Here is an 18,565-nt window from a genome sequence, read left to right as displayed (position 1 = left end):
AACAAACTGAAAAGGGAAAAAAAGGAGAGGCTGGGCCAAAGTTAATCATTGCTAGGCTTGTTAGCTACCTCAAATGACCGACATCATAACAGCTATTGTTCTTTACCCTGAAGAAAACCTAAAGCCTTCGACAGAATGTTGGTTAAAATAAATAAAATTGTAATGTCCAACATGTTTGATAACAAGGCTTATATTATCTACTTAAGAATTGAAATCCAGAGAAATCTTTTCCAGGAAATAACTGTAGATTTCTTCCTTGCAAAATCAATGACCTTACTCCTCTAGACTGTTCAATCAAAATATAAAACCATCTAGGGAAGTAACTCTCACTGATTTCAGTGGATATGCCAAGTTTGAAAAACACTGCTGTAAAAGATTGTAGGAAAACGTGGGAAATAATGGAAGGAATGTTGGACACAAACCACCAAGAGATAAAAGAGTTTATTACTGAATTTAGCTGCAAAAAGTCTGGCAACTTACTGTATTTTCTAAGATTTTGTACCATATCCCTAAACTTGACAATAAAAATTCCTTAAAGAAATCTGTGTAGTTCTTGCTTCCTTGTTTGTACCTTTCTGGGAGTGCCCTGAGAAGTGCTTATCCCTATACAATTCTTTTAATCCACAGCATGTCTCACAAAACAGTTGGTAACCAAACCAAATATCACTTCTCCTGTAGCCTGGGTTTTCAGGGATAAGAATACAAGTTCCCCACTGTGGATTTTGTATGACAGGGACGGGGGATTTTCTCAATAGCTCATCCTGCCTTTTCTCTCTATACGGTACTATTTGTCATATGCTTTATAGCTGGCTTTTCAAGCTAATGGAACATTTATCCATTTTTGTTATGAGGAGTGCAACTCCACCCTTGGCAGCAAAGATCTTTGCTTTCCAATTAGAGAGCATTGCTTTGCATTTGTCAAAAAACCTCTACTGTATCTGTTTACCCATAAGTCCATGCTGCTTTGTTTGAGAATGCCACAGAGTATTAAAGGATTTGTAGTAGAGGCATCCATGTTATAGCTAGTGAAATCACTTGACTTCAAGGAGAAGATGGTAATATTTTCAATGGTACCTAACTATTTCTTGCCAGCAAAAAACAGATCAGCATCAGTGGGATGCAGTCAGTGTGCTCTTGACTGTTAATTGTCAATTACCAGCAGAAAACAAACCAGCTGAGTTGGCTGCCTTTTTTTTTCCTGGCAAGCAAGGAACATGAAGTGCTTTCATGGCATCTGCACATGTGTAGCGAAGTCACTATGCAAGCCCCCCTCATCAACCCATGCACTTAAGTGGAGGGGGGGTTGTGCAGTGACATGATTACAGGGATGGCATTTGCCACAACCTCTTTCATGGCATCATTTGATGTTTCACAATATAGAACACAGAGGGGATTAGTCCAGTGAAATCTCCTATTAAGATATGAATTGTTTTTCATTTCCAACTTACTCTTTTCTTTTTGGGTTGCGTGTGTGAGATCACAGTTCCACTTGGCATAGCCATGTAGACTCACTGTAGGTAACCACACTTGAAATCTTTTCACTATTGTTGTTTTCTGAATGTTAGTACTCCTGCTGCTCCTTGTATTATCCCTGATATACTTCAGTGAACCAGTTTTCAGCCAGTGATTAATTTTTGTGAACCAATAACAAACACCTCTGACTCTGATCTGGCCAACTGACTCGCAGTTTACTATATGTGGGTAGGTGGTACCAAGAAAGTGAATGGCTTTGGTTTAGCCAGTTCCTGGCAGTGACAGGAGTTGAGGCAGTGAGAAAAGTCCATCAGAGGAACATGGGAAACAGACCACTGGTGTACCTACTGTACGTAAACTGGAATGGGCTGTAGACGATAGTTTGAGAATCAGTGCCTGCGTCCAGGCTTCTGGTGGGAAGGGCGGACTGAACGGCTGTGCCTGCGGATTCAGCGGGCAGAGCTGACAACAGAGTAACTTTTTCCGGGCTCAGGAAGGTTTTCCTGAAGCCCAGAAACATTCTCCAGACCAAGGAGAATACCTGGACTCATCCCATCTGTCCTCCGGATGGCTGCTTGCAGCCAGAAAATTGCAAACAGCATTTGCATTTGACTGGTAAGAGTCAGCTGGGAGGCAGGGACATCACCATTTTCCAAGCCGTGCTGTAGACTTAAAGGGACACTAAGACTGGCCACCCCATTTCTAAATCATCAATTTTTTTTTAAGTATATGTACCCCAAGAGAGGCTTTCTACAGCAAGGAGAAGCTGGTTCTCTTGGTGCTTAACATTATTTTTGGGATTACTTTTTTTTAAAAAAAATTAAGTTTTGGATTTCATTTTCCTTCCAAACATAAAGGAGGATTGAGAGTAAACAATTGTCTTCCTGTTATTATTTTGACTTAAATTTGAAGGTAACATGTTTTCCTACCACGATGAATTGGCTGATTTGAACACTTAGCTTTCTGTTTTCACTTTCCCTTGAGAACTGTCTGCTATCTCACTCTCACTTTATGTAAACACACTTTGGAACTCTTCCATATCTTTGACTTTTGCTGGTTAAGCTCCTAGAGGGCGCCATAATCTATTGCGTGAGACATGGAGGATTTCAAACAGATTCTTTCTGACTTCCACCAGGATTTTAAACAGATTTATTCTATCAAGTTTTTATGCAAGATATCCAGGACATTGTGGAAAATATGAGATCTAAAATCTGCCATCAGGTTGGGGATGTGGTAGATGGAATTGAGGAATTTAAAAGTGATAGGTTTTTTTTTAACAGTGAAATTGGGATTTTTATTGAGATGCTGGATGAAGTTTGGATAGTGGAGTTGGAGAAATCTAAGGGAGAGAGTGATCTGCAAGCCATAAGTAAAATTGATCTTCTGATGGAATGCCATGAAAAGAACCTGGAATCTAAATTCCTCCTTAATAGTTAATATAATTTTCAAACAGCTTCATCCTGATTTTCATTCACCAGAAGGATGCAGTATTGGGAGGCAGCAGTGACCTAAGAACGTAAAAAGTTCTTGCTGGATCAGACCCCTGGCCCATCTAGCCCAGCAATCTGTTTTCACAGTGGCCAAGGAACTGCACAAGGAAGTCCACTAGTCTCCCAGTAGATGGCTTTTAGAGGCAGTCACACTGCCATCAAGGCAACTAGACATTGATCCCCATGACTTCCATGAGTTGGTCCAACCCTTGTTTGAAACCAGACAAGCTAGTAGCCAGCACTGTATCTCATGGTGGTGAATTCCAAAGTTTAATTACACGTTGTACTAAAAATCCTTTTGTCTGTCTTGATTCTTCCAGGGCTCAAATTCAAAGATGGATTGTTGTAGTCTTATGCCTTAAAATGCCCTTGTCAACCATGGCTTTAAAGGGAAGGCATTATCAGCTATTATTTATTACTTCTCAATTCAAGCAATCTCTTCAGATGAAAAGGTATGTTGCTTCCTGAGAGTCAGCCAAGTATTCTTGTATGTTCATTTGAAAAAAGGATCCTTTTTTAATACATCAGTGCTTGGAAAAATCAGAGTAGTAACTCTCTTTACATACATAGTACTGGCCAGATTTTGGCAGAAAGATGAAGTTAGCCAAGATTTTGTGTAGCAGTTATGAAGCTTTGGCCCTAGAGAATTAGGTTGGCTCCCATATTGCTGGCTTTGGGGCAAATACTAAAAAACTGTATTTTTCCACCTTGCTTTTAGTGATTAATGAAGAAACTGTTTGAGTAAATTCAATAATATGGATGTAGTAATTGGATTCAGTGGCTAGACACTTGGTTGCCTAAGGCAAAGAGAGAAATGGCTCTCTTTCCTACTTCATCTTTCATCTGTCTTTTGTTCTATCATCGCTGCATCTATCACCACTATTATTGGCCTCTTCACTGCCCAGATCAATAGTATCTATGTATAACTCTTTTAAAATTTTGTTGATGTTCAGGGATCAACAGCTAAAGTTTTTCACCCAAAGATTACAGTGTTTTCAGAACTCTACCCATAATGTAACCAAATAACAAAAATGGCTGAGACAGCTATAGTTCAAGGACAGAAAAACCTGTTTTTATTGCAGTGGTTTTATTACTGCTTTAAAACCAGATAGTGGTATTCAGATAAGGACTGTGAAGAAAGATAGTTCTTTGTTTCAAAGATTAGGGCGCCAAATCAACATATATATCCATACAGGTAATTCCACTGAATTCAACAAGGTTACTTCTGAACAGGAATTAATTAAAGGATCTATTTGGCAGGCAATGAATATCAGTTCCAGACAAAAAAGACAATCATGCTGTAGTTTTACAACTGTTTGAAACCAATGATCTATGAAATATCTTCCTAGGTTATTAACTCCTACTCTTCAGTTTTACCATATGTAAAATGTTTTTCAGAAAGTCTCATGATGTTCCTTTCAGATGCTTATCCCCAGACAGCATGACCAGATTAGAAGATGCTGCAATACAGGGCTGCAGAAGAGCCTAAACTTCTGGAAATGATTCCCAACATCTCAAGTGTAGGATTGTCATTTAAAAATCCTATAAATTCTTACTATATCTATATACAGAAATATACTTAATGGAAAGTGTCTGTAACTTTGTTAGTTTTGGCCATGTTAAATGACACAGACAAGCAGAGTTGCCCTCTTGAGGGGAAAAACTCTGCCAAATTTTAGACTTGTAGTGGAAAAGATTATAGACACAAGTATTTAAAAAAGTTTATAGAGCTTTCCATTTTATTAAAAACACATCAGATTTACAATAAAATCATCAAAGGAACAACATACAGTGACAATTCATTAAAAAATGAAAGCCAAGGAGACTCAACTATTATTGGTGTAGATAAATATGAAGAAATAGTGGAGGAAATGCCGGAACAAAAAGATCTTTGTTGGCAAAGTGGGAACCTGCCCAATTTCAGTGAGATCCACAAAGTAGGCCCCACACCAGAGGATTCTTCTTTGGTATTGTTGCTAAACGAGCATCAGCAGGTCACAGCACGGGAAGGAAGTCATCCCCCACAAAATGGTAAAGACTAAGTATGGCTGAATTTAAAAAATCAACCATGGTTCCTAAAGACAACAAATGTTCAACAGCAATTAGTTTAACTTGGAAAGTCTTTTAAATCATTCTCCATTCTTCTCTGTAACATTTTACAGAAAAGCAGACTGCATACTTTTTTATAGACAGTATGTCTGCCTTCTTATGACATCTAGAGGTACCAAATCATACTCAAAGCTTCCTGATGATCCAGGTTTGGTTTGAGCTTGCTTCTCTTTGTGGAGCAACAAAATTACTCTCAAGCAGACCAATTCAGCTGATTCTGAACTTCATAGAAATTGCCTAGGTGATAACAGCAATTCTAAAATTAGTTGTAATGAACCGACAGAAAAAAACCACAGATCCCACCCACATTCATTACACAGCCGCTTAGATCACTACCCAAACCTTTTAAGAACTAGTGCCACATATAATTTTGTAGGAAACTAGTTCACAGCCAGAGATCAATCTATATATTTCCCCCTAATAGTGGGGGGAAATCCAAAAGCCTGAGAAGGCTAACACAGTACTTCAAATATGCAATCCCAAGTTACTAATGGCCTTCTAGGTCAATCTTAGTAGCGCCGTGAATCTGACTCAGAATTAAGTTGGCAACCAGTGTATTTCTGGATTGTTATCAACTGCTCTCTCATATAAAACACATCACAGTAGTCCAAATGAAAGATTGCAAGAGGATCAATAATTAGGCAGTCTCAGTCTAGGCTCAACCATAATTAGTGCATTTGGCCAATGCTGGGCAAAGAGACTCCATACTACTAGGCCTCCAGTGACAAATATGAATGGAAGAGCATTCCCCTATTACGTTCAGCTCCTTTATAGGTGTATAACTCCATCCATAACAATGAGAACCACCCACTCAGTAGGACCTCCATCTTGTCAGGACTTAAGTTGCTTGGCCTTCATTTAACCCATTACTGCCTCCAGACTGATTTAGCACATAGGCTCTTAGCTCAGAAGAGAAGCAAAAGAGCTGAATATTATCTGCATATTGGTAGAACCTTGTCCCCAAATACCTGATGATCAGCCCCAGCACAGTCATATACAGATTGAAATGCATGAAAGACAGAATGGAACCTTGCTGAATTTCATGTCACAATTTGGGATTTTAAAAAAGTCCCCAAAATATATTTTTTAGAAATGATATGCAGATAGGAGAACCACTATTCCAAGCCCTTAACTCTATTGATCAAGATTTCATGATTCACAGTATCAAAAGCCACCAAAAAGCTGAGACAATTTTATCAGGATTGTGTTCCCTCTCTTCAAAGGGGCTCAATGAAATCCATTCACTTCTCTTTTCCATCAGAGTTGTTTCAAAAGCCAGACTCAGGACTGAAGCAGAATTGAACTGTGGGGCCTTGCCATGATCTTCTCAACAATTTCACCTAGCAGGGGTATTTGCCATTGAAAACTACTAGTCAACTGAGTAGCAGTCAACTTGAGTCAAGTGGGGTTTTTTGTATATTCAAAGGAAGAATGTTTCATTGTTTAGTCTTATACTATGTAGATTACCTTTAGTTACTGCACAATAATGTTATACATTTTGTTTTGTTGCTATTCTTGAGGAAGTCCCCCTAAATACTGGATAACGACAAATCTGTTTTTTTTTTTGAGTGCTTAACATTTTGAAGGAAGAACAGCCAAGTAATTTGAAAGAAAATATTTTTCAATATGAAAGGCAATAATTATTTTATGCATTTAGATGATTTTAGTATTTGGTATTCATATAGAATATCTGGATATAGACTTTTATCTCTTCTTTCCCAGTGACAACTCCACTTTCTATATTTTCTTCTGCTATACAGGAGAAAATGATATAATGATAATAATGTATAAATGATATAATGTATCATAACACATTATAAATGATGAACATTTAGAGGCTTCCTCAGAGCAACGTTTTTACAAAAATATTAACAAAGAGGTCGTATTTTGTGTTAATTGTATTGATGGTACTAAATGTATGCAAATAATTCGGAAGATTCTTAGAATTGTAATTAGAAGCATTAAAGTGCACAAGTGAAGCTGATTCCACTGAATTGAAACCTATTTCAATTTTTGCTTTAAAGAGCAGCAGTTCTAGTTAAGTCCATCAATAACTGGTCATGCAGTTGTCATATAGGGTAAAACATTCTAAATTCACAGATGCTTCTTTCAGATCTTTTGGCTTTTCAGCTTTGGAAAGCCCCAATAAATGATATTGATAGACAGATATATCTGGGATGAAAAGTTAAGTAGCTAAATGATTTGAAATACACAAAGGTACATGCATCACCATTCTTTACCATTCATAGAAGTCACAGGTTATAACTGCATGGAAGCAATGAGTAAGGTCAGATAATTTTTGCAAGAAATATAAACTGATCACTGGCTGAGGTAGCTGACTCTTAGTCAGCAGCATTGTTTATGGAATACTGAGCTATTTCACTGCATTTTTTTTTCAGGCTCAGCTCATACAATTAACCCACAAAATATACAGTTATCTGTATATATACAAAATGTATGGTTATCTTGTTAACTGTAGAGCAATTCTTTCAGTTAAGGACCCCTATCAATGTATATCCATGTCCAAACTGTCCTTGATCAATATTCTGCATAAGACCTATGTAACTTAGTTCTTTCTTTTGGCTCATCTCCTGCAAGACACAAATTACTCACTGTAACCCGCTGCCTTTGGAAAATAAAACATTGATTTGGATTCTCTCCAGTTGTTGGTGTTTCTTTGATGAGTTTTTCTACCATAACATATACACCCCATGCATTCCATCCCAGTCAATCCTATGGATGCCTTTCATATCCATGGATGCAGCTACTCATGGGGCAAACATATCAATATATAGAAACCACAATTTTTAATTTTAGTCATTAAGGAAATTGTTAGGCATGTCCCATTTAAATAAGAAAAAAAGTATACAGTATTTTTTCCAGTTCTCCATCCCACGCTAAACAAGAATCCAAAATCAAAATGGAATTATATTGACATAAGCAGATTTTTAAGTGCAAGATCCATTCAGAATCAGTAACAGACTTCACCTCTACCCAATTGGTATAAAAAGGCCCTGCTTTATGTATATATTAAACTCTATCAAGTCCTTTTTCTCAGATTACATATTATGTCTTAGTAATGACAATTCTCCTACTGTGTCATTGAGCTTCCTCTGATAACATAGTAAGTAGCCCTTCATTCTGAAACTTCTCAAGGCAGAGGAAAGAAGGGCTACAAGTAGGTATCCCAAATTTTCCCAAAGAAATCCAAACTCCTCCTGCTGCATTTCCCTTGCGCTAATTATGACCTTCCCCTTGCAAAAAGGGCACGTTGGATTGTTGTGTAGGGTGCCAGTCTTGCTTTGTGTAAGATGCTCCCGAGCTCTTGTGGAACAAATCTCTTCTGGAGCAGCCTGGGAAAATGTGCCTAAAATAACCACCTAAGAATCCAAGCACACGTCACTGCGTGTATTACTGCTTAATCTGAAACCAGCTGCAGCAAGCCCAATTACATAAAAAAGTTTTTCTGAGAAGGTAACATCTTACCTTGTTTACTGAGCCTTTGTTACTCCTATTGTTTGATTATGTGGAAGTACTGTAGTCAGTGGAAGGACCTCCAGTTCAGGGGCATCAAAAAAGTATGCCTACATTAATAAGGAGCACAAGGGAGATAAACAGAACATTATGAGTATCACAATCCTATATGTGTAATGTATGTGGGCAGGGAAGAGTCAGTATGGAAATAACAAAATATTCAAAGATGACCAAGTTAGAAATTATGCAGAGTGTCTGATATGCAGCAAACAGCAAACACTAATTATTATTAGATATAGATACTATTAGATATAGCATATCTATCTGAAAAGTATAGTACTAAAGATGCCAAAGGGAATAAGCCAAAAGGTACTTAGTAATTGAAAAATCTGTTAATTCTCTCACCAGCAAGCTTCCTGGGGTTACTTCCGGAGATATTTAAGTAGCAGGTTACACATACATACACACATATATGCATAGGTTGCAAATATTCTGAATGGGCTAATTCAGTCATCGCTTTTACAACAGTTAATCAGATCTAAATAAAACTGTATATTGAAGAGTTGAAAGTTGTCATACCAAGCAACCAACAGCAAGCAAGGCATGGAGAAGGACAACTGTCACAATTGTACCCATTGCGATTCTCCGATTGTCATCTCTAACAGCAGGCCAAAATGTCATTACTAGAACAGATCCTGAAAGACACAGAGCAAATGCCACCAATACCCATCGGAGAGCTTTCTGTGGAATGATCCATAAAATCTGCCAGGAAAAAGAAATAAGGTCCAGGCTTTACTGACTGCAATCAAGTAAAACTTTTTAATTCTGTCTAAAACCATCAAGGTATCCTATCACCTGAACCTGAACATATGATGGAGAAATCTCCAGTGCAGGTATAGCACATTCGCTTCATCCTATCTGCACCTCACCACATGACAAGGAACCATGTGGAAGCACTGGAGCACTGTCAAACAGCTGGAGCCTTTCTACCAACACCTGTTTGTGAGAGAACGGCTACAGTGTTTGTTTCTGAACCTTCCAGACATTTTGAAACCTTTCCCAACTTAATGCCCTCTCCAGTATGTAGGGACTACAATCCCTAGGATTCCCAGCCACCATAACTAGATCAAGGAATAATGGGCTAAACAGTTAAGTTTGTCTCACATCACATAATACAGATCTCTCAGTTAAGCTTTGCATGTGGAATATCAAAAGGTTATATTGATCTATTTAGCTGTTCCACATATTATCACCTGCTCTTCATAAAATACTTAATTATACTGTACTTACTGCTGTTGGTATATAAATGAAGAGTGAATAGCCATAAACGCATACAATCTCAAGAAATGAGTAGGAGACAATGTTCACAACTTTGTTGTTTCTCCACATAAGGAATCCCCAGAGAGCAAGAGGAACTAGCCAGGCATAAGCATAGATGGCTGTTGCAGCGATGGAGACTAAAAAGAGATGTATTTTAGGACTATGATTCACTTCAAGACTAACAGGTATTTACGTCATAAAACATTTGGCTTCATGAACTGCAAAGTAAACTATGCAAGAATCAGTTATATCACTCTAGCTTTTCTTTAAACAGTATTAATCTAGATGAGGACCTCCAGGCTATATACCAGACCCTGAAAAGCGACAATTTCTCTATCCCATCACTTGGAAAAAATGGAATCAAGGGTTGAAATCAGTGACTAAAATCATCCCTAAGCCCCTGGCTCATACAAAATTATGTTTGTGTCTTTAGAATATTGCTTTTCAATTCTGTTAGCTGTCCTAAGTACTCACCAGAGTAGAAAAGTAGGGCACGCATTAAATAGTAAATAATATACTGATCTGCCAAGGAATATGTGGATACTGAGGGAGCCTCTATGCGTGCCCATTAGGAAGAGGGAGCTGTTTGGAGGACCTCAAGATATGCATGTATCTTACCCACTTATCTTTCTCTCCTTACATGTCAATGGCTCTGTGCCAAGCTACACATCTTTATGATGGAAACCACTGGAAGAATGAGCAATTCACAACAGAATTGCTTCTTATTACGGGATTTAGCAGTACGCAAGGTTAGACTCCATGGCAATGTACTTCTAGGCTAAGTATCCAACTTGACAAGTTATTAGTTTTTTAGTTTATCTGAGGGTGACTTATTACCTTGCTGCTCTTCTCACAAGTACTGAGCCCACCCACTCTGGTTACTGCTGTGGTGTACAAGGCTGGACAGGAGCACAGCTGGCCTTTCCTCCTCTTGGACAGATCCAGGAGCCACCTGCTCCAGGCTGGCTGAGAATAGCTCCTGGCACTGATAGCAGAAGCAGCCAAGCAAGTGTATCCTTTTTACCAGTGACTACTCACATTGGTGAGTTCGGCACCACGTTCTCTTCCTGGCTCTGAGGAGACATCCATGCCTAAACCCAGGTTTGGCTCTCTTTACCCTTCAGATGAGCTATGTGGGCTCTTCTCTTGCCTTCTCCAGAAGTCAGAGCTCTACAGATGCTGCACTCCCTGCCCACCCACCTTTCAGCCCTTTGGGCCACCTAGAGCTAGAAGCACTGATTCCAGGGTTTGGCTGCAGTCACCCAACATGCTAAGCTTCTTGTGGGTGGTTTGCTTTGAGCTTAGCATGTCGGGTTTATTTCCTATCCTGAATAATATCTCTGGATCATGGAATGGATTCCTTTCCTCCTGCCTTCCCTGAAAAAGAGTTCCTTGTTTGCCTTTCAACTTTCTGGCTCCACAGAAATTTGTAACCTCCCTCAAATTGGCTCACCACAGCCCCTGCCCTGTACTCTCCAGTTGAATAAAAAGTAATAGGTATGAATTCTTTGAAATAATTTTACGAACCTTTGCGGAAATCTGGCACATAATGAAAATCACGTTTGCCCAGATGAATGAAGAATTTTGAAAGGTTACCGCTAATTGCAACAGCAAAGACTAGTGTGGCACATATCCAAAATGGACCTTAATTGGGACAAAAGCAAATTCTCATTTATTTTGATTGACTTATTGTATTCAGTGCAAAAGCAGGAAAAGATCCCTTATTCAAAATTATATTATTTGTACATACCATAAAGATCAGGATTACTCCGAATGTACAGTCTCACAAAGTTTTTCCCTGGCACTGGAAAAACAGAACCTTTGATTCTGTCCAAAACCTGATAATAATTAAAGTGATATAGATCGTATGACTGAAGATAAATAAACCATTTAAATTAAAGAAATACTGAAAACATTTTGGATTAAAAAAAGATCTATACATTGCCCCATTGGAAATAGGATCTTGGGCAAATTAAGTATGGTTTACTGAGTCAGAAACAAACAATGTGCAACACACTGGTTGCATTCATACATCAAGAAACCAAAAGCAAACAAATTACATTATGATTTGGATAATTAAATCCAGCCATTTTCACTTTAATTTTAAGAAAGCCCTGTTAGTTCCCTTAATCATAGGCTTGGTTTGAAAATAAGCTAAATCATAAAATGGTATGTGCTTGTTTTGAGCTCTTCGTATAGTTTAATGTTAGGTGTAAGCCTGGCCACAATGAATTCTGCAAAAAAAAAACCCCACTTTTTTTAAAAAAATAGCAAATGTGGCAATTGCTGTGACAGAAAATTACAGATGTCTTCTCCCCAGAGCAGCAAATAAGGGTTTATTAGCTCAACACTGCATGTTTGCTAAAGGCCGCCAATGGACAGTTAGTAACTGATTCAAAGGAGATCAAACAAGATAAAAGGAGCATACTGAAATACCGTATTGTAGAAACGTCAACATCCAAGATACCTTAGAAAATATTTCCTTCTTACAAGAACCTCTAGTACTAGAAAAAGAAGTTAGGTCAGCACTCCAGTCATTACCATGTCAGAAAGCTACAGGAACTGATGGAATACCCAAGGAAATATGGAAAGCACAGAAGAAGAATCAGTCAAGGTTCTAACCAAGCTATGCCAGCAAATGTCGAGAACAACACAGTGGCCAACAGACTGGAAGAGGTCTATATAGAGTCCCCGCTTGGGGGAGATGGGCGGTGACAGAAATCTGAAATATAAATAAATATACATCCCAATATTTTAAAAAGGAGACTTAATAGAATGTGTAAACTATTGTACAATATCCTTAATTTCACAGGCTAGCAAAATAATGCTTAGGATCACACAATGCAGATTAGATACCTACATTAAGAGATGCCAAATGTTCAAACTGGCTTTAAAAAAGCCCCAAAAATATTATATACACACTGGATAATTGAGAAAGCCAAAGAATAACAAAAAGAAGTCAGTATGTGCTTCATAGATTATAGAAAGGCCTTCAGTTGTGTCAATCACATGAAACTGTGAAATGTCCTTAGAAAAATGGGAATGCCAGAACATCTCACTGTCCTCATGAAAAACCTATATACAGGTCAGGAAGCCACAGTAAGGGCACAACATGGTGAAACAGACTGGCTCCAGGTTGGCAAAGGAATGAGACAAGGCTGTATACTCTTGCCTTATTTATTCAAGCTGTACAGTGAATAAATATTAAGGGAAGCTGGATTGGAAAAAGATGAGCATGGTTTTAAAACTGGAGGAAGAAACAACAATTACTGGCGCTATGCTGATGACACTACTCTGATACCCAAAAATGCAACGGATCTGTAACTTCTAGTAATAGAAGTGAAGAAGCATAGTGAAAAAAATGAGACTAAAATTCAATATAAAGAAGATCAAGCTAATGACAACAGGTACAACAACCAGCCTTAGAATAGACAATGAAGATATCAAAGTGGTAGATAGCTTCTGTCTTTTAGGATCAACCATCAACAGTAAAGGAACAAGCAGTCAAAAAATACACCACATACTAGCACTTGGCACAGCTGCCATGAAGGCCTTGGAAAAGATATTCAGATGCCATGATGTGTTTACACCTACAAAGAACAGAATAGTGCAAGCCATGGTACTCCCTGTGAGCCTCTATGGAAGTGAAAGTTGGGCTTTGAAGAAGCAGGATAGGAAGAGTATTGACACTTTTGAACTTTGGTGTGGGAGAAGACTCCTGAGAATACAGTGGACAGCCAAGAAAACAAACAAATGAATTATCGAACAAATCAACCTAGAGTTCTCACTTGAGGCACAAACGACCAGCCTCAAATTATCCTTCTTCTTCACACATCATGCAAAGACTTAACTTTCTGGAGAAGGCTCTAATGCTGGGAAAAGTGGAAGGAAAGAGAAGAAGAGGATGACCATCAGCAAGATGGACTCAGTTATAATGCTGATGAGTGCACTGTTGGAAGACCTGAAAGAACAGGTTAGGAACAGATCATCACAGAGAAAATTTATTTACATGGTCACTAAGAGTCGACACCAACTTGATGGCACCTAATCAATCAATCAGTCAATCAATCAATTGATCAATCAATCAGATCAACACTATGACACCTGAACTAGACCCACTATATCTGCAAAAATTCAGACAAACACTAGAGGGTAGGAAAGAGCTGAGTTTTCTGTATCTCTTTGCATCTAGTGATTGTCCATAACTGTAGTCTAGATACAGAAGCCCTAATAACCTGAACTGAGCTGCTTATTAGAACCTTTGAAATGGTATGATTGTCTGGATACAAAATATATTTAGCAAGAAGTATTTTTTCTTGCTAATGAAAAGTACAACCACTTTTCACTCTGAACAATAGAATGTATGTATTTATAACTTTCAAGAGTATGAAGTACAAGAAATAATAATACATAGCCATTAGAACGTACAAAAATGATGATCATGCCTACAAAGTTCTATTCCGACTATTTAAATTGGCAGGGAGAAGCAATAGATCTTTGGAAGGTTTTCAAAAAGAATAGCCATGTGTACCTTTTTGCTAGGGCACACATGGACAAGGAAGTAGCAAGATAAATACAGAGCAGGACCTGCTATACAGATTGTCTCACAGAAACAAACAAAAAACAAACTGAAGACAATTTCATTAAAGTGAACATACAGTACACATGGTACATCATACACATACATGGAGATTACAAACCTGGTGTGTATCCACATCAAAAAAGGTTTGATAATATTCAAATGTCCAGAATGGAGCACTTTTCTTCTGCCCAGCAAGCAACTGGAAGATAGGATTTTAAAAAGAAAGAAGGTACAGGTTTATTTCTTATTGAAATGTATTATTTGTACAAACAATATCACTTACATTAGAAACAGGAACCTCTCTGGGTAGAGCTGAACATGACACTTGTGCTGGGAAGCAGAACTTCCAGGAAAATCTGTCCCATATATTCTATGTTATCGTTACATTGTGTTAACTCTGCAAACCCATCTCATTGAAAGCACACGCATGGTTTTCTTGCCAAGTCTCTTGTCAGGAGGAGAGACAACCCAGCATCAATCCTTTTGCCCAACCAACAATAATCTAGACCATGCTCTAGAGAACTTGGGACACTTGACCCAGGTTTCACCCAGTTCATATGTACATATATATTCTTTCAGTTTGTAGGCTAGGCAGCTATGATTTTACCCAACCTATCTCGAAGTACTGTAGAGGAGCTAAACATTTAATATTAAAGGGTATCAAGTATTGCCACTAAATGAACCTTCCATTGACAGGGACAAAATCCCTTCTCAAGTCCTGGGGAGAAAAGATTTATATCCACGTTGTACTGCTGTTAGAAGTGCAAAAAAGCCACGCAGAATATCCTAAAGTTAACTAATTATCTTCATCACCTGTTTACACACATGTGGATCCCCTTAATATTGACCTATAGAACCACAAACACAAACCAAGATTGTAACAATGACAACAGCACATTTGTATACCGGCACTGTGCTAATGGATGATACAAGTCAATAATACTATATTAAGGAAAAAAAACTCTCATCCCATCAGACGGCTTCCAGTTTGTACAAGTGGGTGAGAAGCTATTCAACTCACCAGCTGTGATCTAAATTTATAGTATTTGAACCATGCCAGGACTACTCTAGAGTGTCTCCTTCCTGCAGAGAGCTGTCCTAAATAGCTTCTACTGCCTTTTTATGCACAATATATGCAGTGTTTATTAACAATATGCAGAAGAACAGCAGTTTGTCAGATAGAATCACTACATTTTCATCAAACCTCGGTTTTATCAGAATCATCTGTCCCCAGCAGCTCATCATCTTCTTCTCTTCCAGATACTTGCAGATGTCCATGTTTCTTCTTTGGTTTTTCAGTAGGTTCATCAATACTTATAGTGACAGCATCTGGATTGGCTGCCAACAAGTTGGCTGCATCATCAAATTCTGAAAAACAAACATTCTCTGCAAAGACTTTATTTTCCTTAGTGTTTCCTGTAAGGTATGCAGTTCTATGGTATTAACTCTTGCATCATGTTTTAAAGTAAATATATTGTGAAATTACCAAGGCATTTGTTTATTCAGTTAACCAAAGCTTTGGATTCGTGCCCTAGAATTGAGTTCACCAGAATTTATTATTTATTAAAAAATTCTGTTTTTCATTATACCGTATTCTGAAATTGAATATGAAAAGAAGCACCATAAAGCAGAAATCCAACAGGGAGATTTATAATAAGGAGCAGTTCAACTAATAAACAATACTTACCTAGGATTGTGAAGATTTCTGGCCAGTTACACTTTCTCAGCTACTTGAGTTAGTCTTACTGTATAGTTATAATGAATATACTTTGAATGAAACCAAAGGCCCATCTAGTGCATCTCTGTTTCGTTCAATGAACAATTAAATTCCAAAGGAGAAGTTGATACTAGGTTTAAGCAGAATCTTTTGTGGAGAAGATAAAAAGAATGAGGCAGCTATGCCACTTGAACTCCTTGAATTTAAAAAAAAACACCTTGAGAATATTCCCATTAGGGGAAAATAATTATATTCAGTTCCACAATGACAACACTGCTTTAAAAAAATTAAGTAATTGGCAGCATCATGCACTATAAGTGAGACGGAGGTTAAATTCAGCAATGCAAAGCAATGATACAGAACAATCTAAAGCTTTTAGAAATCCAATTTTTAAATGTACCTTGGAACTTGAAGTCATCCACAGCTGCCATTCATGCAGTGGTATTCTTAGTTTATTAGTATGAATCGAGCAAAATCCTGAAAAATATAAAGAGAACAAATACTGTCTTAGACCAGAAAACTTAATTCTGTTCTTCATGGGTGAAACTGATTTCCAGAGCTCTTGCAGCTATGCAAAATCATGCAACAGATTCTCCAGATTAGTTACTCCATCCAGATTACAAATTTGACACAAGCATTGAAAGGGTGCATTCACCTACTGGGCAGAAATGTCTGTATGTAATAGGAAAAAATTGCAAATAATTCCAAACCAAGCAGGCAGTATTCTCCAGTACTCATCCAGCCAACTTGACTTGTGAAAAATGCCAAGACCTTTATATATCTCAATTTAGCTAGAGCAGGGTTTCTCAATCAGGTTTCTGTAGAACCCTAGGGTTCCATAAGAGGTCACTAGGGGTTCCCTGGGAGATCATGATTTATTTAAAAAAATATTTCCAATTCGGGTAATTTCACATTAAAGAGGTAAGTTTCATTGTTTATTTTTAGTTTAAGAACACTGTTAATGCATATATACAGGCCTACCCATGAAACAAATATAATAATTTTGTAACTTCTGGCCTGTATTTGAGCCTGAACGTGCAGGAGTCCCCTGAGGCCTGAAAAATATTTCAAGGGTTCCTTCAGGGTCAAAAGGTTGAGAAAGGTTAATAGAGTATAAAAAGAAAGAAAAAGCCTAACACTCAAATTGCACAAAGAAACCATAATCTATTGTTTACTTGAGATCCAAATGTGAGTTACCTTGGGAAGGGGTGGGTGCATGCAGTTTAACTTCCTACCACCAATACTGGGAGCTCATTGAGTGACTTTGCACTACTCACTCTCTTGTTCTTGTGGGAAAACAGGATGAAGGAGTGCTGTGTTTACTGCCTTAAGCTCCTGAATGAAAGGGAGGATAAAAACTGATGAATAAACAAACCAATATTAATGCAAGGAAAAGAACAGCTTGGGTAGCATTCAATCAGAAGAGAAGTTGTGGGAAACTTGCTTTCCCTTCCTTATCACAAGGAACTCCTTATAGTTGTGTTCAGCCTGCAAAGCTCAGGATGCTGGACTCATTCATAGGCCAGGCCACCAACTGCTATTCAATTCAAGCAAGTTATCCACACAGTGATAATCTAACATTAAATTTCAAGTGGCCAGTGCTTCAGGTTATAATAAAGTGTATATTACTTGACACAATAATTTAGTAGACAATAGTGGTACAGATAAATAACTATTTAATCATAAGCACAAGAAATCCATAAATAAAACCATGTCCCAATTGATAAAACTCATGCTTGTAGCAGATGTTGAAAAAAATCATATTGATCACAAATTATAAAAAGAATTTTGATGTTTGATCTTAACTGTCTTTGAGGCTCAATATATTTCTTTCAACTTTCACTTATATATTGTGGCCATTCTATGAAAAATCTGAAACGAAAGCATTTACTTCTCCCAATTAAAGAATTCAGTTTACAATTTCCACTGTATTATACTAGGTTATACCAGGAAATTTAATAATGCTTAAGGGATTTTGCAGCAGCACTGTGAGATATAATAGCTTTTGCTGCAGCACGCTTTTTAAAAAAAAATATTTTTACAGACATCTGTATCTGGGTCTCTTCTCTCAAGCACAACCAATATTGCTGTCACCCAAGCAGTATAGTATCGTCAAAGACAAGGCTGGGTACAGAAAACTTGTCATCTGGTCACATTTAAGCACAGGTAACCTTCACCCCCCCTCCCCTTTGTCCATTATTGCAAACTTACAATTAAAGTTGTAGACTAACAATTAGAAAGAAAAGATTTCTGACTCGGAAATCTGCATCTAAGTAGCTAGGTGACATTTAAAGAAAAGCAGACAATGAATCGCTGTTATAACGACGCGTAAGACCAACCTGTGTTGCCGGAAATAGCAGGCACTAGGTAAGCCCCTCCCCTCGCCCGTCCGCAGTCTCT

General features: G+C 37.9%; 1 protein-coding gene across 3 annotated transcripts; it reads right to left on the bottom strand.

The window, feature by feature from the left end:
* Window positions 1–4,674: 4,674 nt before the first annotated feature.
* YIPF1 (Yip1 domain family member 1) lies at window positions 4,675–18,536 on the bottom strand. Of its 3 annotated transcripts, none has more exons than XM_063297979.1 (10): window positions 18,505–18,535; window positions 16,566–16,642; window positions 15,653–15,816; window positions 14,567–14,647; window positions 11,617–11,704; window positions 11,394–11,510; window positions 9,837–10,003; window positions 9,126–9,308; window positions 8,559–8,656; window positions 4,675–5,309 (listed from the first exon to the last, which is right to left on the bottom strand). In XM_063297979.1, exons 2-9 carry the CDS (start codon window positions 16,594–16,596, stop codon window positions 8,564–8,566), a joined length of 924 nt encoding a protein of 307 aa, XP_063154049.1. In that variant the 5' UTR covers window positions 16,597–16,642; window positions 18,505–18,535; the 3' UTR covers window positions 4,675–5,309; window positions 8,559–8,563. The 3 variants fall into 3 exon arrangements, with proteins under 3 accessions (XP_063154049.1, XP_063154050.1, XP_063154051.1); XM_063297980.1 differs by lacking the exon at window positions 18,505–18,535 and adding an exon at window positions 17,363–17,383; XM_063297981.1 differs by lacking the exon at window positions 4,675–5,309 and adding an exon at window positions 8,322–8,425 and having other exon boundaries at window positions 18,505–18,536.
* Window positions 18,537–18,565: the final 29 nt, after the last annotated feature.

Source organism: Candoia aspera, chromosome 3, assembly GCF_035149785.1.
Source record: "Candoia aspera isolate rCanAsp1 chromosome 3, rCanAsp1.hap2, whole genome shotgun sequence".
NCBI lineage: Eukaryota > Metazoa > Chordata > Lepidosauria > Squamata > Boidae > Candoia > Candoia aspera.
The sequence above is the reverse complement of the archived record's forward strand: the minus strand, read 5'-3'. Positions and strand labels throughout refer to the sequence as shown.

Bases quoted from the DNA above. Each gene is read 5' to 3' on its own strand.
- YIPF1 (XM_063297981.1), bottom strand. From the start codon at position 16,596: ATGGCAGCTGTGGATGACTTCAAGTTCCAAG. The intron at 11,705-14,566 runs GTTTGTAATCTC...AATTATTATCAG, and splicing joins TTGATGTGGATACACACCAG to GTTTTGGACAGAATCAAAGG. The intron at 9,309-9,836 runs GTAAGTACAGTA...TTTTCCTGGCAG, and splicing joins TCATTTATATACCAACAGCA to ATTTTATGGATCATTCCACA.